The sequence below is a fragment of the Microcebus murinus genome, chromosome 17, assembly GCF_040939455.1.
Source record: "Microcebus murinus isolate Inina chromosome 17, M.murinus_Inina_mat1.0, whole genome shotgun sequence".
In the NCBI taxonomy this organism is placed as follows: Eukaryota; Metazoa; Chordata; class Mammalia; order Primates; family Cheirogaleidae; genus Microcebus; species Microcebus murinus.
Genome location: NC_134120.1, coordinates 45,005,540 through 45,027,321, shown reverse-complemented (window position 1 = coordinate 45,027,321; position 21,782 = coordinate 45,005,540). Strand labels below are relative to the sequence as shown.

The following is a 21,782-nucleotide window of genomic DNA, read 5'->3' as shown; positions in this document are numbered from 1 at the left end:
CATTCTAATGAGAAATAAGCAGATATATGGTATGGCAGATAAGATAAGCAGAGTAAGCTTGTCCTGAAAGACAAGCAGGGTAAGTGTGATAGAGCACCGCAGATCGGGAAAGGTGCTAGTTGTGTTATATAGAGTAATCTCGGCAGGCCTATTTTGTCATTTTTGTTAGCCAACTGAATCTATTTCTGTTTTTTTCATAAATTCTGGTGTTTTTAAAAATTTGATTATATAATGGGAAATGTAGTTAGATCTTTGAAGATGAATTTGTCATTTTGCCTATCAAATATGGCATTAAATTCATTATTTCTATTAATACTAAACTACCAAATGCTAATGATGATTCAAGAAAATACTTTTGCTACTTCATTAGAAAAATAAGCAGGCAAGCAAAATTGTATAGAGATTTTGTCTGCAATTTATATACTTTTTTAACTTAGTATTTTTCATCATTTATTATGACATTTTCTATTCACAGTTTCTGTGATAAGACTCCTTTTGGTTTAGTATGAATTATACATGAGTTAGTAGGAAGGAAAAAATTGTAACATTCATAAGGGGTTTGATTTTACGACAATAACCATAACAAACATTCTCTTAATGTGAGCAAAGGACAATTAAAGCCATAACACAAAGCCTTTGTAAATGCACAGAAATGACCCAGACTTGGGGGTTTATTCATGCCTCATGCACAAATTCTAAGAATTAAACCATATTGTAAAACTCATGATTTTAAAAGTGTCTTTAAACACTTCACTACATATATTACAGCTTACTACCCAGTTACAGTCACTGAATTAACACTCTTAACATAACTTATAACTAACATCCTTAGAATAATTTTTTTTAGTGCGTTGTCCATAAGCACTTCACTATATACATTACATCTATTCTTCAAAACTAGACCTGAAACCCTTGTTGTAATAATCATGTTTTAAAGAAGTGTCTTTGAACACTTCGTTATGTACGTTACAGTCTGTTACTTATAGTCACTGAATTAACACTTTTAACAAGACAACTTACAACTAACCTTCTTAGGATCACCCTTTACACATGTCTACAAGCACTTCACTGCCTACGTTACATCTATTCACTGAAAGAACACTTTTCAAAATAAGGCCCGTAGTCCACATTTTAAGAACCATATTTTAGAGAAGTGTCTTTCAGGACCTCATTACATTTTTTTGTGGCGGTTACTACAAGTTTCGTGTTGGTCTACAAAGAAAGCAAAAAGCTTGCTTGTTGCCCTAAGCCAATGCTCTTTTACACAGACGAAGAAAGAAAAATGAATGATAGCTTAGAAGATATGTTTGATCGGACGACACATGAAGAATATGAATCCTGTTTGGCAGATAGTTTCCCCCAGGTAGCAGATGAAGAGGAAGAATTATCTGCTGCCACAAAGAAACCAAACAGTAAGGCTATTTTCTCTTTAATTATGGCTTCTCAGTTATAAGTTAAGTCATCAAGATAATTAACAGAGGCTTGATGAGGTATATCGATGAAGTTTCATGTTTCTTGTATAAATTTCTATTTTTTTAATTTTAAGATTTCTTACTAATAAAAGAGTTCCAAAAATAGTTTCTATACCTTTCATTTCCCTTTATGTTAACATCTTACATAACCATAAAATATTTAGTAGAATTAAGACATTAATCTTGGTTTGATACTATAAATTTCTTTATAGTATACACATAAAATTTGTAAAAGTTGAGAAACTTCTGTTCATTAATAAGTTAATAATTGTAGTAGAGAAGAGAGTTTCACAGAAAATTCAAATCCATTTTCTGCTGTGAATGTTTTACCAGACAAAATACCTAATGTAACTGTATATGTCAGTTTAAGATCTGTTTCATTAGAAGCATTAATTTTATAATGTAGAGTCCAGTCAAAAAAAACATTCTACTTAATTGAAACTAAGTAGATAATCTGGATTGGAAGTTAGTTATAATTCATATCTCATTTTCTTACTGTGACTAAAGTGAGAATTTTTAATCTAGTGCAAAAAGTGTTTTATAGTGGTTTAAATGAACATACCTTCTTCTGTGGCACAGTTTGTCTTGATATGCTTTGCTTATGCTTCCATCAGGTTTCTAAAATGATAGCCCTTAGCTGAAAGCAAATGAGACCCTGACCAAAGAAACAGAACAGGAGGCTTTGTTTGCTTGCTTAGTGGATGGCAAAAACTCTGTCAAGTAAATCTTACAACAAAAATTTACAGCTGTTCAATATACTTTTTCTCCTCCCAAGAACCACCTTTTGTTTCACATCAGAGAAAAAGAATATTCTTTTACAAAAGTATACTTATTAATTTCTATCCTTTTTTATAATCTCTGGCAACTTCTATTTCTTAGATTATCCCCAAGACTTTCTCCCTCACATCTTGTGTTCCCACATAGCTTTTATTTTATTTTTTAAAATTCTTTTATTGGTACATAATATTTTATATATTCATGAGGTACATGTGCTTTTACATGCATAGAATGTATAATGATCAAGTTATGGTATTGGGGATATCCATCATCTTGAGTATTTATAATATCATTTCTATGTTTTGGTAACATTTCAAGTCTTCTAGCTACTTTGAAATATATATTGTTGCTAACTATAGTCACCCTAATCTACTATCGAACATTAGAATTTATTTCTTGTATCTAACTGAAAAATAGAGAATGCTTACAAATTTACATGTCATCCTTGGGCAAGGACCATGCTATTCTTCTCTGTACCATTCCAGTTTCAGTATATGTGCTGCCAAAGCAAGCACTCACTGCTTTTATTAACCACCTTTGAATACTACTCCAAATCTGCATCTCTAGGTTTGACTTCTGTGATGAATCTCAGTCTTGCATTTCTAGGTATTTGCTAGATACTTTAGTGTCTCTTCATCATAAGCTTAACATGTCTAAGCCAATTTCCATTTATTTCCTACCAAGTGACCCTTCAGACTTTTATATTTTTCTCAGTCACCCCGATATATAATTTAGGATTTATTGTGCATTTATTTTATTTTCTCATCCCCCATATCACAAAGTCCTAACCAGTCTTCCCTCATAGGAAAGAACAGGTTTGGGGGAGAATATCAAAAGCTCAATTCTGACCCGTTAGTACTTACTAGACATTCAAGTGGAAATACTTAATAGGCATTTGGCATGTGTCCAGAGTTTGGACAAAAAATCCAGAATTAAGAAATAATTTGGGGGCAAAAGGTCAGTAGCCAGTGGATGGTGCTTACAGCCATGAAACTGAGTGCAATCACCAAGGTATTGAATGTAAATGGAAAAAGATAAGCATTTCAAGCTCTGACCTCTGGAGCATGGCAACTTTAAGAGGTCAGAGAAAGAAGAACCAGCAGAGGAAATTGAGAAAGGAGCTGCAGCCTGGGAATTAGGATGAAAACAAGAGTATGTGCTATTCTAGAAGCCACATGAAGATGTTTTCTGTATATTCATTATCCTCAGCCTAGTCATCTCTCTTCTGAACCCCAAACTTGGATCCAGCTACCTATTTGACATCTCACAGGCATCCTGAACTTAATATAGTCAATTTAGAAATCTTTATTTTCCTACCCAAATGTGACCTTCCCCTGCTGCTCTGGGTCTCATTAAATCTCAGTAACTACACCCAGTTGCTAAAGATAGAACTGTGGGAGTCAGATTTGACTTCATTTTCCATGTCACCTTCATGCCCAGCCTAATAACTTGGCAGTACTATCTCTAAAATATATTTTATACAACTACTTCTCTCGATCTTTGTAGCCACCACCCTAATCTAAACCACTACGATCTTACCTATTCTCTTGCAGACCTCCTAACTGGTTTTATATGTCAGTGGTTTCTCCTCTCCAGTCTGCTCACTACAGAGCATCAAGAGGATTTATGTTAAATGTATTAATAAACTGGATTATATTTTTTTTGCTTAAAAACTCTACAATGCAAAGAAGATATTTAATGACTAATAAGCATATGAAAAGATGTTTAACACTGTTGGACATCAGGGAATGAGATACTACTTAACACCCACTGAAAAGGTTAAAAAGACTGATAAAATCTAATATTAGCAAGGGTGAAGAGCAGCTGGATCTCCTGTACATTGCTAATGGGAGTATAAACTTGTTACTGTGACTTTGGAAAACAATTTGGCAGTTTTTTTTTTAAAAAACAGCTTTATAGAGGTTTGTCATTTTTGCATGAAGTTAAGCATATACCTGTTCCCTTGCTCAGCAATTTGACTCCTAGGTATATACCCAAGAAAAATGAAAACATTTTAACAAAAAGACTTGTTTAAAGAATGTTCATAGCATGTGTCTTTTATGTATTACTATTTGTAATAGCTCAAAACTGGAAACAACCCAAATGTCCATTAACAGGTTGCATAAATAACTAGTGGTATATTCACATAATGGAATATTACTCATCAACACAAAGGAGAGAACTACTAGTCCCATGACGGATGGATCTTCAGAACCTGTTGAGCTAGAAAAATACAAATGATAAAAAAGCATATTATGTAATTCCATCAATATGAAGTCCTAAAACAGATGTAATTAAGCTATGGTGATAAAAATCAAATCTATGATTGTAGGGCAGGGGAAAGAGCAAAAGAGATATCAGAACATTCTTGTGTGTGAGACAAGAATATAAAGAAACTTTCAGGGGTGATGGAAACATTCTCTGTCTCGATGTGGGTAGTGATTACACTGAAGTATACATTTATCAAAATGCATCATAGTACACACTTAAAATAAGTGTATTTTATCTATAAATTATACCTTGATAAAGTTTTTTTTTTTTTTTTTTTTTTTAATACAAGTCTTTAGTGGCTTCCCACCAAACTCCTCTTGGCCTTCAAGGCACATCATGATCTGGCACCTAACCACCTGTCCAACCTCATCTCCCCCAAGACTTCCCTTTCTTTGCTAAATCTCAGCCATCCTGGCCTTCTCACCTCAGGACTTTCACCCACGTTCCCTACCCCAACCTGTTCTCCTAGCTGATTCTTTACATTCCCTTGTTCTTTCTCAGATAAGCCTTAATTGTCTGCTTGCTTAAATGTCTGTCTTTCTCACTGTATTGTAAACTCCCTGAGGACAGGAGACCTGGTCTCTCTTGTTCTACCTTATATGTCTAGAATTTAGCACAATGCTCAGTAAATTTTGATTTTTTGAATAGATGATAGTAGTTGGATTTGAGTCTAGATATCTTGGGATTCAGATCCCAAGTTCTGAGCTGTGGTTCTTAGATTTTGTTGCCAATTTTCTGATAAAATCCTTTAATCTTTTTATTTCCTAGTTAATTACCTACCTTAAAGACACATTATAAAAATCAGCAGGATTAGTGGGAATGTAAATTAGTACAGCCATTATGGAAAATAATATGGAAATTCCTCAAAAAACTAAAAATGGAACTACCATATAGTCCAGCAATCCTACTACTAGGTGTATATCCAAAGGAGATCAGTATGTCAAAGAGATATCTTAAATACATTTTTAAAAAATTTTTGCTGTAGGCCGGGCGCGGTGGCTCACGCCTGTAATCCTAGCACTCTGGGAGGCCGAGGCGGGCGGATTGCTCAAGGTCGGGAGTTCGAAACCAGCCTGAGCGAGACCCTGTCTCTACTAAAAATAGAAAGAAATTAATTGACCAACTAAAAGTATATATACAAAAAAAAAAAAAAAATTAGCCGGGCATGGTGGCGTGTGCCTATAGTCCCAGCTACTCGGGAGGCTGAGGCAGGAGGATCGCTTGAGCCCAGGAGTTTGAGGTTGCTGTGAGCTAGGCTGACGCCACGGCACTCACTCTAGCCTGGGCAACAAAAGTGAGACTCTGTCTCAAAAAAAAAAAAATTTTTGCTGTAGACTTAAATATTGAAAGAAAAAAATCTGAACTTGTATTTTTTTAGCATTATTCACAAATGAATGGATAAAGATATATAGTATATGTATACAGTGGAATACTTGTTAGCCATAAAAAAGAATGAAATTCTGTCATTAGCGGCAACATAGATGAGCTTGGAGAGCATTATATTAATGAAATAAACCAGGCATGGAAAGGTGGTAAATATTGAATGTTCTCACTCCTATGTGGAAGCTTAAAAAGCTGATCCCATAGATGTAGAGAGTAGAATAGTGGTTACCAGAGCTGAGGAAGGGGAGAGGGGAAGAAGAAGATAGCCATAGGTTAGTTAATGGGTACAAAAGTATGACTAGATAGGAGGAATAAGTTCTTGTGTTCTATAGCACTACAGGGTGACAGTAATTAACAACAGTTTTTGTATGTTTTCAAATAGCTGTAAGACTGGATTTTGAATGTTCCCAACGCAGATGATAAATATTTGAGGTGATGGATCTACTAATTAGCCTGATTTGATCATTACACATTGTGTATAGGTATTAAAATATCACACTCTACCCAATGAAGATGAATAATTATGTAGAAATTAAAAATAATAAAAGCAAAAATGTTTTAATCAATTAATCAATAGGATTAATAAGTGAAATATATTAAAAGCTGTCTTTTGTTGTTGTTTCTTGCCAAATAATAATAATAATGAGCATCTGAATAGTTCTTTTAAACTCTAAAATACTTTCAGAGGTAAGATTTTTAGCTGTCTAGTAATTTTGAAGTAAGGCAATCAGCACCCTCCTTATTGTGCAGATGAAAAAGAAAGGAAAAAAATAGTTACAGAAAATTTAAAAGAGTTGCCCTTAAGTTCTACATTCAGTTTATGATGTGCTTGTTTTGTTTACAGCTCATGGTGATAAACAAGATAAAGTCAAGCAGAAAGCATTTGTGGAGCCGTATTTTAAAGATGATGAAAGGTACGTTAGTCTTGATTAATACCAGCAGTGTGATTAGAAGTACACAGAGCTATCTTTTTCCGAGTATCTCCAAGCTATCAAATTGCTACTTTGATTAAAATATAATTACTAACTTTAGGCCAGGCGCAGTAGCTCACACCTGTAATCCTAGCACCGGGAGGCCAAGGCGGGAGGATCGTTTGAGCTCAGGAGTTCGAAACCAGCCTGAGCAAGGGTGAGACCCCTGTCTCTACTAAAAATACAAAGAAATTACCCAAACAACTAAAAATATATAGGAAAAAATAGCTGGGCATGGTGGCACATGCCTGTAGTCCCAGCTACTTGGGAGGCTGAGGCAGGAGGATCGCTTGGGCCCAGGAGTTTGAGGTTGCTGTGAGCTGGGCTGATGACACAGCATTCTAGCCCAGGCAACAGAGCGAGACTCTGTCTCAAAAAAAAAAAAAAAAGACTAAATTTATGGTCATAATAAAAAAGGGACTCAAGCATAAGATTGACAAATTTTACAAATATGGAAATTTTTACCACTACCACCCTTTTTAAGTGTTAATCTAAACTCATGGATTTGAATATATTTGACGTGTTTTAATCCATTGCAGTTATCCTTAGAGATACTCCGATTGTCCCATCTTAGCCTAAAGGAAGCCTCTTTGAATGGACACCCCATAGTCATCTTTCATAGCTTCCTTGCTCTCCTCACATGATGAGATATTCTAGGCTCTGTCAGACACTTTCTGCCATAGGCCTGAAATCTGCCCTTTCTCCAGGAGCCCTCGCTCCCTTTAGTGAAAAATGCTGTTTAGGCCACAGTCTGTAGGGTGATGGTTCCTAGAGTTGCTCATTGCTATGGTTACTCATTGTTTCTAGAACTTTTAGGTGGACAGAGTTAGGAATACGGTTTTTTGTTTCATTTTGGTTTGTTAAGATAAACTGTACTCATGCATGCTGATAGCTCCAACTCAAATTCAGGACTACAGGATGTTAACGTAAATCTTCTCTGTCTTATATCTATATCTACTTTTCCACCTACTAAAAATCCCCCTTCTCATGCCACCAGTGTAATTCTTCAATTTACTTTATTCCATAATGCATACATAATTAGTCTCAAAATAATACAATAATATCACCACTAATATGATTAATAAAAAATAGCTTCATAAGACTTTTTGTGTGTTCTTTTTGTCCTTACCATACACACTACTAGAAATATACAGTCAAATAACTGTATTTTAAAGTCATTTGGGATAATTGTTTTCTGTGTAGTTACACCACCAGCTCAGTACCCCCTGGTTTGTTTTATTTTGCTTTAAATTTTTTAGGAATTTTTTCTTTTCATATTTAATTCTTTTTAAAATTATATAAACTATGTCCATTGATCCAGAAGCTACAAACAAGGTATATTCAGATAAATCTTATCCCAACAGGATTTGATATTTATTTAAAATTTATGATTTTTTATCTTAAAAAATAAAAGTGAATACATATATAGTCATATTCTCCCCCTTTAGACAAATGGTCAAATGTGGTATATACCTTTCTCTACTTTGCTTTTTTCATTTATATATCCTGAAAATCACTTAAATTATATATAGTAATATTCCTCATTTCTTTTTAGCTCCACAGTATTACATTATGTGACTCTACTGTAGTTTATTCCCTGGCAGTGGACATGTGGGTTGTTTACAGTTATGCCTACTTAGCACACACAGTGCTGCAAGGAATAGCCTTGTATGTTCTCTTTTCATATTTTTGCCTGTACATCTTTGGGATAGATTCCTAAAACTAGGATTGCAGAATAAGAACTGTCATTTTAAATGTTCTGTATTAAAGGTTCACTAAATTTTTTTAAAATATGGGTAGTTTATTCTGAAACCATTAGATTGCTATAGAAACAGGACATAGATAAAGGTATAAGGATGAGAAAGGTCACAGAGTTGATGTAGTTGCTTTCCCCACTGAGCATACTTGCAGACCCTGGTAAGACGGATCGTGTTATGTTGGGGACAAGAAGCTTAGTAAGCTTATTTAGGTGATGCTTCAAGGTCTACTACAGATGCCAGTCTACTAGTAGATTCCCTGCTTCATTGTAGCACACTACAGAAATGGATAGATATGATTCAGAGGAAAGGATATGGCCAAAATGTGATCTGCATAAGCTTAGGATTCCATAATATAGTCATGGCAATATTTTTTATGTTTCCTTTCTTGGTCTCCCTTTTTAGATTCATAGATTGCATCAGAATTGAGGGTTCTTGGGTTGAAACAACAAATGGGCCTGTAACTTCATATACTTTGAGCAATTAAAACTCATGTTTTGAAGGAAAGTGCTTGCCAGCTAGAGGGGCATGTGATCCAAATACAGGCATACTTTGTTCTATTGCACTTTGCTTTATTACACTCCGCAGATACTATGTTTCTTACAAGTTGAAGATTTCTGGCACCCTTACATCTAGCAAGTCTGTCAGCATCATTTTTTCAATAGCATGTGCTCACTTTGTGTTTCTGTATCTCTTTTTGGTAATTCTCACAATATTTAAAACTTTGTCATTATTATATCTGTTATTGTGTTTTATGATGGGTGATCTTTGATGTTACTACCGTAATTGTTTTACGGAAACACCATAAACGCTGCTCACATAAGACAGCAAATTTAATCAATCCCTGCTTTGTGTGTTCTGGCTGTTCCACCAACTTAACCATTCTCTTGTCTCTCTCCCTGTCCTCGGGGCTATTCCCTGAGACACAACAGTATTGAAATTGGGCCAATTAAGAACCCTACAGTGGCCTCTAAGTGTTGAAAGGCAGAGTCACACATGTCTTACTTTAAATCAAAAGCTAGAAATGATTAAGCTTAATGAGTAAGGCATGTTGAAAGCCTGCATAGGCCGAAAGCTAGACCTTTCGTGCCAAGCAGCCAAGTTGTGAATGCAAAGGAAAAGTTATTGAAGGAAATTAAAAGTGCTACTCCATTGAACACATGAATGATAAGAAAGTGAAACAGATGTATTGCTGATACAGAGAAAGTTTTAGTAGTCTGGATAGGAGATCAAAGCAGCCACAACATTCCAAAACCTAATCCAGATCAAGGCCCTAACTCTTTAATTGTGAGGGAGCTGCAAATGAAAAGTTTGAAACTAGTAGAGGTTGGTTCACGAGGTTTAAGGAAAGAAGCTGTCTCTGTAACATAAAGGTGCAAAGTGAAGAAGCGAGTGCTGTTGTAGAAGCTGCAGCAGCAAGTAATCCAGAAGGTCTAGCTAAGATAATTGATGAAGATGGCTGCACTAAACAGCAGATCTTCAGTGCAGATGGAACAGCCTTCTATTAGAAGAAGATGCCATCTAAGACTTTAATAGCTAGAGAGGAAAAACCACTGCCTGGCTTCAAAGAACAAGCTGACTCTCCTACTAGGAGATAATGCAGCTGGTGACTTGAAGATGAGAGCAGTGCTCTTCTACCATTCTGAAAATCCTAGGGCCTTTAAGAATTATGTTAGATCTCCTCTGCCTGTGCTTATAAATGGAACAGCAAAGCTTGGATGACAGCACATCTGTTTACAGCATGTTTTTCTTTGTTTTGTTTTGGTTTTCTGAGATAGGGTCTTGCTTTGTTGCCCCTGCTAGAGGGCAGTGGCATGATCACAGCTCACTGCAGCCTCAAACTCCTGAGCTCAAATGATCCTCCTGCCTCAGCCTCCCAAGTAGCTGAGACTACAGGCACATGCCACCATGCCCAGATAACTTTTTTGGTTTTTGTAGAGACAAGATCTGGCTCTTGGCTCAGACTAGTCTCAAACTCCTGATCTCAAGCAATTCTCTCACCTGGGCCTCCCAAAGTGCTAGGATTACAGGTGTGAGCCACTGTACCTGGACTATGGTGTGGTTTACCAAATATTTTAAGCTTACTGTTGAGACCTACTGCTCAGAAAAAAAGATCCTTTCAAAGTGTTACTGTTCAACAGAGTACCTGGTCACCCCAGAGCTCTAATGAAGATGTACAGAGAGATAAATGGGTTTTTTTTTCATGCCTGCTAACACAACATCTGTTCTGTACCCCAAGGATCAAGTAGTAATTCCAACTTTCAAGTCTTATTTAAGAAATACATTTTGTAAGGGTATAGCTGCCATAGATAGTGATTCTTCCGATGCATCTGGGCAAAGTAAGTTGAAAACCTTCTGGAAAGTATTCACCATTCTAGATGCCATTAAAAAGAACATTTATGATTCATGAGAGGACATCAAAATATCAACATTAACAGAAGTTAAGAAGAAGTTGATTCCAGCCCTCATGGATGACTTTGAGAGGTTCAAGACTTCAGTGGAGGAAATAACTGCAGTTGTGGTAGAAATAGCAAGGGAACTAAAAGGAGAACCTAAAGCTGTGACTGAATTGCTGCAATTTGATGATAAAACTTGAATGGATGAGGAGTTGCTGCTTATGGATGAGCATAGAAGGTGGTTTCTTGAAATGGAATCTACTACTGGTGAAGGTGCTGTGAACATTTGTTGAAATGACAACAAAGGATTTAGAATATTATGTAAATTTAATTGATAAAACAGTGGCAGGATTGATAAAACAGTGTGAGAGGATTGACTCTCATCTTGAAGTTCTACTGTGAGTAAAATGCTATTAAACAGCATCGCCTGCTACAGAGAAACCTTTCATGAAAGGAAGGGTCAGTTGATGCAGCAAATTTCATTATTTTATTTTAGGAAATTGTCACAAGTACCCAGCCTTCAACAGCCACCACCCTAATCAGTCAGTAGCCATCAATGTTGAGGCTAGACCCTCCCTCCTTCAGGAAAAGATTACTCATGAAAGGATAAGATAATCATTAGCATTTTTTATCAATAAAGTATTTTTTAATTGTTCTTTTTAGACATAATGCCATTATACACTTATTAGACTACAGTATAGTGTAAACGTAACTTTTATTTACACTAGGAAATCAAAAGATTCGTGATTTTCTTTATTGCAAAATTGGCTTTTTGCAGTGGTCTGAAACAGAACCTGCAATGTCTCTGAGGTACCCTGTACTGCAAAGGACTAGATGTGTTACCAGCAAGTCATTTTAAAAATTTGTTTTTGTGAGTCAGCCTGTTTAAGATCTCTGGGGATGTTTCTGTTATAAACAAAATGTATATGCCTTTACATACTTCTTCATTTACCTATTTTGTAAGTTTGCATTTTTTATATTGTGCTTCTTAGGGCACAGAATATAAGTATATTAATTTTTTTTTAACTTTGTGCTTCTTGATTGCTTTTTCTTCCCAAAGGACTTCATAGCATATTAATCCATACCTCAGTGGCTTTGACCTTTTCTAGGTTTCTAGTGGTTTACAATAGAATCTTATTCATTTAAAGACAAGTGCAGGCCGGGCGCGGTGGCTCACGCCTGTAATCCTAGCTCTCTGGGAGGCCGAGCCGGGCGGATCGTTTGAGTTCAGGAGTTCGAAACCAACCTGAGCAAGAGCGAGACCCCGTCTCTACTATAAATAGAAAAATTAATTGGCCAACTAATATATATAGAAAAAGAAAATTAGCCGGGCATGGTGGCGCATGCCTGTAGTCCCAGCTACTCGGGAGGCTGAGGCAGGAGGATTGCTTGAGCCCAGGAGTTTGAGGTTGCTGTGAGCTAGGCTGATGCCATGGCACTCACTCTACCCTGGGCAACAAAGCGAGACTCTGTCTCAAAAACAAAACAAAACAAACAAACAAAAAAAAAATAAAGACAAGTGCAAATGATAATTATGCCTAATGGTTTGAAGAACTCCTGGTGGGTAGAAGCAGCAAAAGGTAATGTTTCTTGTAGACAAAATGGCAAATGGATATAAATAGATAAATCTGTTATTTGAACAAAGTAGGTTAGCCCTGGAATTTAGGTTCTTAGTGCTGGAAAACAGAGGCAGTATCCTTTTTCTTGTTTATATCATACACTACCAATTCCTGAGTTTAATAGTAGACTTTACATTTTAAAATAGGTATTATACTTTACCTTGTAACCTATTTATTATTTTCAGCCAGTCAGAGGCAGATTTAGGAAGTAATAGTTATCTCTTGATAGAATCCCGTTTGTTTGTGCTTTTGTTGCCTGTGCTTTTGAGATCTTATTCATACAATCTTTTCCTAGAGCAATGTCCTGAAACATTTCCCCTATGTTTTCTTCTAGTAGTTTTATAGTTTTAGGCCTTACATGTAGGTCTTTGATCCATTTTGAGTTGATTTTTATGTAGGGTAAGAGATCAGAGTCTAGTTTCATTCTTCTGCATATGGATATCCAGTTTTCCCAGCACCATTCCTTAACCAGACTGGCTTTTCCTCAGTGAATGTACTTTGCATCTTTGGCAAAAAATCAGTAGGCTATAGATACATGGATTAATTTCTGGGTTCTCTATTCTGTCCCATTGGTCTGTGCATCTGTTTTTATGCAATATCATGCTGCTTTGGTTACTATAGCTTAGTAGTATATTTTGAAGTCTGATAATATGATACCTCCAATTTTGTTATTTTTGCTCACGATTGCTTTGGTTATTTGGGGTATTTTGTAGTCCGTGTGAATTTTAGGATTGTTTTTCTGTTTCTGTGAAAAACGAATGACATTGATATTTTGATAAGGATTATATTGACTCTGTGATCCACTGTAGATTACTTTGGGTGCTAAGTAGTTATCTTTTTCAGTTAGAAAAAAATATCCATAAAAATACTTGGCATATAATAAGCGCTTAATAAATATTTGAAGAAATATTTGTTTTTCTAAGGTACTAAATAAACATCTCAAGTAAAATGAATGAATGTTTTTGGCTTATTTCTCCTCTGAGCTCCAACCTTTGTTAATTTAAATCCTAAGGGCCGGACGCAGTGGCTCACGCCTGTAATCCTACCACTCTGGGAGGCGGAGGAGGAGGTGGGAGGATGGCTCTAGGTCAGGAGTTCGAAACCAGCCTGAGCAAGAGCGAGACCCTATCTCTACTAAAAAACAGAAAGAAATTAACTGGCCAACTAAAAATATAGAAAAAGTTAACCAGGCATGGTGGCTCATGCTTGTAGTCCCAGCTACTTGGGAGGCTGAGGCAGAAGGATTGCTTGAGCCCAGGAGTTTGAGGTTGCTGTGAGCTAGGCTGATGCCACGGCACTCTAGCCCAGGCAACAGAGTGAGACTCTGTCTCATAAATCAATGAGTCAATCAATCCTAAACCAAAGGTCTTTATAGTAACAAATAGACAAAAAGGTTAATTTTAAATTTAATTCATTTTTCTCCCCAGAGAGACTAGCTTACAAAATTTTCCTCATATTGAGGTGATTCGGAAGAAAGAAGAGAGAAGAAAATTGCTTGGGCACACGTGTAAGGAATGTGAAATTGTAAGTACTAATATAGATACTGTCCAGTTGTTTTTCCTTGTAAGTGTGGCTTACAAAGTATGGATCATAAATGCATGATTTGACATATTAATTGCCACGCTAGTTGTATTTAGCTCACGCTAGTTTTGAGCCCTGAGCCTCATGAAGCATATGTAACTCACACATCTCTTCACCTTGGGAGCCATGTGAACTATATCTGAAGTTGCATATAACTCACCCACAGAAAACAATAAAAAAATAACAAATTTTTCATTAAATTCAAAATGATTGTATTGTTTTTGAAGTTTTTATTCTGTTTTCATAATAAAACACCATGGCCCTAAGGAAATATTTTTTCTTTCTAGTGTGACAGTCAATGTGTTAAAAATCACAGATACAAACCATGTTTGTTTTAGAAATCTTGTTTGAGCCAGGAATAACAGAAGGAATAAAGAGTATACTTGCTACGTCCTGAGAGAAATAGATAGATGAAAATGAAAGCCCTCAATTTCTCTTAAGATTAAGTGAAGCTGGAGCATAAGCCCTAGTTCTTATGACCAGTTTAAGACATTTGTGCTATTTTTATATTCTATATTTATTTGCATTAATTTCCCCCCTTGCGTTATGCAAAGGTTCCTGTACGTATGCTATTTAGGGAAAACTTTGATATTTCAATAGGAAACTTTACTATAACATTTGTTCTTTTCACCAGCACTCTAAGGAAATTAAGTATACTCATAATTGTTTTTTAAGTAATTGGTACCACCATAAGCTCTTTTTTTCCCCCATACACAATTTTCTTTCTATCTCCTAGAGATGACCAAAATCTGAGGGCATTCAGGTCCCTAATATAAAATGGCATGGTATTGCATATACCTATGTACATTCTCTCATATAATTTTAAACTATCTCTAGATTACTTATAATATCTAATGCAATGTAAATGCTATATAAATAAAACTGTATCGTTTAGGGAATAATGATAAGAAAAAAGTCTGTATATGTTTAGTACAGATGTAGTTTTTTTCCTGAATATTTTTGATCCACAGTTGATTGAATCTATGTATGTGGAACCCACAAATATGAAGGACCACTGTACTAATCATCTTATTACTAAATAATTCCAGGCAGGTTCTTTGTTTTCTTGAAACACACTGTTTTTACTTTTTTCCTTGCTGTCTATTAGCTGTCAGATTGCCTGCCCTCAGCAATTTACTTCCCCCTTTAAATTTCCTTTTTAACAACTTGGGCTAGAAAATTTGAAAACCAAGCACATAAAATTTACATGTGAGAATATGGATAGATTGCAATGTAGGTAAGCATTTAGTGAAAATATGCTCTCATATACGAACAATGGGAATATAACTTGGGATCACTATTCTGAAAAGCACTTTGGGAATATAAGCAAAACTGCCCGTGTCATGAGTTTTCATAAAACAAATATATCATGATTTCATATCTAAAGAATATGGTCTGCACTAAGTAAATCTCCAATTTTTAGTTATAACCATAACTCAGAGATCTAGAACTAATCCTACTGGTTAGAAAAAAGCTCTTGTGCTAAAAACACTGTTAAAGTTACTTTTCCTCTCAGTAATCACTTCCTGTGCTGTCTGTTTTCCAATCTCTGAAAACCATTGTTTTATACATTTTCGATTTTTTAGTTGTTTAAGGTGGGAAGGTGAATCTATTCCCTTACTCCATTGTGACCAGAAGTAAAAGTGCCAGTTCCATGTACTTAAATACTATCTATAAGCTTGCAGTTCCTAAATTTATCCCACTGCCTGTTGCACATGTGGAATGTGTGAGACACATGTGGGTATATAATGGCAATCTCAAATTTCACATGTCCAAAAGCAAACACACAATTTCTGCTCTCAATTCCAGGATCTCACTTCTGAGTCTACTATATATCCAGAGATCTTATAGTTATCTGCTACTTTTTTCTTTCACATCTCAACAAATCCAATTGATTCTACCTTCAAAATACATCCCCTTTCCATCCACTTACCACCCCCACTAATGTCCTGGATCAAGACACCATTTTATCTTGCCTGGACTATTGTAATAGCTTCCAAGTGTTCCCTTTGTCTTTTTTAAAAATACATATAACTTTATTTTTTAGAGCAGTTGTAGGTTCACAGCAAAATTGAGCAGAAAGTACAGAGTGTTCCCATCTACCCCATACCTATCCCTTTTTTCCCCCCATTCTTCTCTCTTCACAATGTACTTTCAACATAACAATGAATGGTCTTTTTTTTTCCTAATTATCTTTTTAGAATAAAAGTTAAATCATGTCACTTCTCTGCCCAAAACCCTTTAGCATCTTTCTGCTTCTCCAAGAAACAGAATCCAAAGTCCTTGTCAAGCTCTGGCACCCCACTTCATCTCTGACTTCATATTCTGCCACTCTCCACTTGCTTGCTGTGTTACAGCTGCAGTAAGCTGTTATTTCTCAAGTATATTTTAATTTGTGGCAGCGTATTTTTTTTTTTTTTCAGTAAACTATGATTCTCTAAGGTCATCCCATCCCAAAGTCCAGGCTAAGGTAACAAAGGCTTATACTTAGGGCAATAAAAATAATGAAAAAGATACTTAAAACAAGTTGTTTCAGAGATCCTCTAAAGCCTTTAATCTTTGTGAAATAAAAATGTATTAAAAGCCTTTTCTTCAAACTTAAATTCTAGTCCTAAGTCTGTTACTTTTTTTCTTCTCCTTTCTTTTATTTTTTATTTTATTTTATTTATATTTTTTATTTTAGCATATTATGGGGGTACAAGTGTTTAGGTTACATATATTGCCCATGCTTTCCCTTCCCCTCTAGTAAGAGCTTCAAGCGTGTCCATCCCCCAAACGTTGCACATCTCACTCATTGTGGTTGTATATACCCATCCCCTCCTCCCCCCTCCCAACACCTGATAAATGTTACTCCTATATGTCCACTTAGGTGTTGATCCGTTAATATCAATTTGCTGGTGAGTACATGTGGTGCTGGTTTTTCTATTCTTGAGATACTTCACTTAGTAGAATGGGTTCCAGCTGTATCCAGGAATATACAAGAGGTGCTATATCACCATTGTTTCTTAAAGCTGAGTAGTATTCCATGGTATACATATACATTTTATTAATCCACTCATGGATTGATAGGCACTAAGTCTGTTACTTTCAATGGGTGATATCTTTGGCAAATTATCACTTTGATTTTCCATTTCTCAAGTGTAAAATAAAGGAATTGGCTGGATTATGTGGTCCTATCATCTATGTTCTATTAAACTTTAAACTGCTGCTTTGTTTTCTTTAGGTCTAGAGCTTGAAGACCTGTATAGTTTTTACATACAAGTTTTATCTTTGTTTGCATAAAGTTCAAGTTCTTTATGATCACAGTTGCAAAAAATAGTATGCCTTTGATCCTAATTGAAAAGCGTGGCCTAAAGGGGAAATTCATGAAGTCTACAACATTCAAATCTAAATTGTTATTTTAAAAAACCAAGATAGGAAAAATTACTTTGAAATACACAGTATATTCAAATAACAATTGAGAAACATGTAGACCTCTGAATTTTTGTTACTGATCTAGCAAAGATGAGTTAGTTTATAGCAGTAACTGTGCAGTCAGCTATGTTAGTCAGCATACTATAAACTTCAGGTGGCTTTTTTTTCTTAGCAAGATTTTACTGATGAAGGAAGCAGTATATTGATGTATACTGTGATACAGCTCCTTTTCTCATTAGTAAAGCAAACATTTCACAGACCAGCATCTCAGCACTGATTACTGTTAGTAAGAAATTAATACTGTCTATGAGTATTATTAATAATTACTAATATTATCAGTGAGTTTTAAGTTTCCTTAGAATGCTGAATATTTTAGTAAATGGCTTTTTTCACTTCTAGTGTATACTCAATAAGCGTAACACTCCAGTTATTATTCCTAAGTGTAAAAACTAACCAGTTTTTCTTATTAGTATTATGCAGATATGCCAGCAGAAGAAAGAGAAAAGAAGTTGGCTTCCTGTTCAAGACACCGATTCCGCTACATTCCACCCAACACACCAGAGAATTTTTGGGAAGTTGGTTTTCCTTCCACTCAGACTTGTATGGAAAGAGGTGAGAGTATAGATTGTAACATTTTAGAATTATTTTTTTAATGCTATATGTACCCAAATCTGAACATTAACATTTTTCTCCATGGTTCTTTTTACCTTCTCCTGCAAGGCGAATGCTAGTTTTGTGACATAAAAACATTCCTAAAGATAAACGGCTTACCTTCAACTCTTCTAATAATTTAATTGGGATCAGAGATTGTAAAAAGAGAGCATCTTTTTGAATCTGTGAATTTTGTATGTTAAAACCTTACTTCTCCAGAATATTAGATGTTTATAAATGCTATCTGAATAAAAAGAATATTTGTTAAAGTGCTAACATGCAACTAGCTCCTTCAGATATGGCACTTATATTTAATATAATTTGAGAATGTATGCAGCTTTAAAGCTGTTAATAAAAGGGCATGAGTAGTGATTTTTGTTTTCACTATCTTATCACCATTATTACTAACCAGCAGTGTAAAACATAGGCATAATATTCACATCAAATATATACAGTTTATTATATATCAAGTATACCTCAATGAAGCTGTTTAGAAAAAAGCCATAGGAGACAAAGTATATTAGCTAAACACTGCACTTATCTGAACTCTTTAGTATTGTTTTCTGTTTTAACCATGGTCTAAAGACCACCCAGTTATAGGCTAAGTCTTGTCGTGTAGTTTAAAATACTGAGTTTTATGAAAATGTGATGTGTCTTCTGAGACGTGACTAGAAAATACAGTTGTGTTCAGAGTATTTATACTTCAACTTTTAGGTTCATGACAGAGTTAATTAATTATTAATAGTAGCTTTCAAGTCTTAGGCCTGTATTTGTAAGTTATAGATAAACATCTAAAATTTTTACCCACAAGAAGATATACTAGCATTGAATAAATATCAAATGATAAAATTACCACTTAGAATTTCAGTTCAGCTTTGCCATCTTCTAGGGCTTATTCTTAATTAAAAGTTCTGATGGTCTAGCTGTATCACTGGCAATGAGGGGGAGGAACCTTCCTCACTTTTAAAGACACTCCAGATATTTAACTGTAAGATAGTTTTTCCAAAAGATGCAAAGTCTCTGACAGCTCTCACCATATTTCCATTTTCTCCATTGATAAGACAGATTAAGTCCCCTTTGACATATCATTTCTGGTCATCAAATAGAATCAGACAGTCTGCATAGAGCCTGTGTTTGCACCCCAAATATGCCCTAGGAGTATGATAGAGTACAGTCTTGCCCTGAAAATTATGTGATTAGAAGCACTTTAGGAGATACAATAGTCTGAAGAGAATAGAGGCATGTCATCTAAAGAAATAGTGAATGTAAAAAGTCTTTTTGATAAGCATCTGAAATTTATCATAATAGTAGACTTTGTGTTTAGCAGTTTGTCCCTATTTGCAGCTACCTGTAGGAGGCAGAATAAGAAAGTGGCTAAGAGCTCTGGTTCTGGAATAGGAGCTTGGGGAAGGTCCTAGTTCTTCTACTTCTAGCTTTATGAATGTCGAGTGAGTTATTTAACTTCCCTGGGTCTCTATTCACCTCATCTGTGAAATAGATATGGTGGAAGCTACTTCCAAGGAATGTAGGAGTTATCTGGAATAACGTATACAAAGCATTTGATAAATGTTTGCTATTATTAGTAGTATAAATGCAGAAACTAATGCTAAGTGAAATCATTCATCAGTATCACATAGCTAATCAGAAAAATCATGTAAACTTACAAGGCATTAAATAAGATAAGTTTACTGAATATATGCTAAAAGAAATATATATGTTGCAAATATAGTCTTCTAAATTTATTATTTGTTTTTAAGGTTACATTAAAGAAGATCTTGATCCTTGTCCTCGTCCAAAAAGACGGCAGCCTTACCATGCAATGTTTTCTCCAAAAGGCAAGGAGCAGAAGACATAGATGTTGAAGCAAAAGCAGAAGGAGAGACAATTTTTTCCTTATTAGTTATTTATAGTTAAAGTTGGTATTAACCACTGATTTCTTGATCATCTGTACATTGATCTATAAATCAGTTTTCTATTGAAAATGTTTCTAAATGGTATTTACTCACCACACAACTATTTAAACTGTGGATGTGTGTGATATTTTCTTGCTTTTGCACCTTTAAAACAATAAGGTGCTTTCATTTTGCACTCTAACTTAAGAGTTGTGTATTTACTTTATTTAGTCATACCTAATACAGTTTTGAAAATATGATAGTTGTTGTCTGATTTGTTGCCTTTCAGATCTTTTCTTTTTACTTCATCTTCCCTTGGTATTTACATTCATCAGTGACTTCTTGTTAGTCATTGCAGATTTTTATTCTCTTAATCAGTTGCTCTTCTATAGGTCATAGCAGTGTCTAGCATTGAAGTCTTAAAAAGAGACTAAATTTTAATACTTCTTTTAGCTCTTCAGCTTCTTACTTTTGTTGACGTGAAATGAGGTACTTACACCCTTGTAAATTCCCTTCAAGGTGACCATAAATAACAGCCTTTTTTCCTTTCCTATATACTATAAATTGACACGATCTCATCTGATTATAATTTTCTGGCTCTTGATATTTTCTGTTCATCATACTTTTTTTTTTCAGTTGAGGTTTTCAAGTTGAAATTGTTGAGTTCTCTGCCCATGTGTTCAATTTCAGTTGTATTATTTCTCTGGATTGACAAACGTTATGAACTTCCAGTTTGGCTTCAAAATAGAGTTCTCTATTTAGCAACTTTCTGTTCCTTTAGGATCAGTGTATGAGTCATTAAGATGATTGACCACATCTGTGTCACCTTTTCTAGTGGCATTTATTAGTGTCTTTTTTGTGTGTGTTCCTTTAATCCATATCTCGAGAGTATTACATAAGCAGGATTATAATAGACACTGCATAGAATGCCTCACTAAAACCTAAACAACGTTATAAATATAATCTTTACTTCTCAGCGTTCCTAAAATCTTCTTGCTTATTCTAGTCTTCCTTGTTGATCAAGGTTCTCATGTGAATAAATGGTATCAGTTTGTGTTCTCACAGATACGATAGGAAAAGAAATCACATATATAATTACTATATGTCAGTTCACTCGTGTACATTGTTTGACTCTGAATATGATTCTGATTTTTTATAACCCTATCAGCGTCTATTTAGCACTTTTCTTCCCTTCCCAAATTGCTTGTGTCCGATTTTATTCTCTGCTGGCAGTCAACTAATCACTCAAAAATAATAGCAACCATTTATTAATCACTTGCTATATGAACTTTTCACATAAATGTTTCTCTTCCAATCCTCAAATAATCCTGTGAACTTATATATGACTTAATAATGTTAAGCTATAAAAAAAATGGATCCAAAAAACAGATTAAGCAAATAAATGACTGGAATTTTTTTTCTCACCTTAAAAAGTCTAGAGGTCAGCAGTCCAAAGCTGCTAGTGTGGTTCCATAATGCCCTCAGGGACCCTGACTTCTAGTTTACTGCTCTTCCATACTTTGTATTTGGTGTTCATCCTTGTGTCTGTAAAATAGCTGTGCCATCTCTAGCATCATGTCCACATTCTGCACAAGAAG

General features: G+C 35.1%; 1 protein-coding gene and 1 non-coding gene across 5 annotated transcripts in view; one reads left to right on the top strand and one right to left on the bottom strand.

Annotated features, from left to right (window-relative positions):
• Nucleotides 1-20,444, top strand: part of RBBP8 (RB binding protein 8, endonuclease) — a 125,292-nt gene extending 104,848 nt beyond the window's left edge. For all 4 annotated transcript variants that reach the window (XM_075993596.1, XM_012746172.2, XM_012746171.2 and 1 more), the window contains exons 15-19: nt 1,269-1,412; nt 6,748-6,817; nt 14,074-14,170; nt 18,112-18,253; nt 20,050-20,444. In XM_075993596.1, the coding sequence (XP_075849711.1) occupies nt 1,269-1,412; nt 6,748-6,817; nt 14,074-14,170; nt 18,112-18,253; nt 20,050-20,147 (551 nt within the window). In that variant the 3' untranslated portion in view covers nt 20,148-20,444. The remainder of the gene's footprint in view (nt 1-1,268; nt 1,413-6,747; nt 6,818-14,073; nt 14,171-18,111; nt 18,254-20,049) is intronic.
• Nucleotides 2,659-2,764, bottom strand: LOC142861767 (U6 spliceosomal RNA). Its single transcript, XR_012912920.1, has one exon. It is a non-coding gene; the product is annotated as a U6 spliceosomal RNA (small nuclear RNA).
• Nucleotides 20,445-21,782: the final 1,338 nt, after the last annotated feature.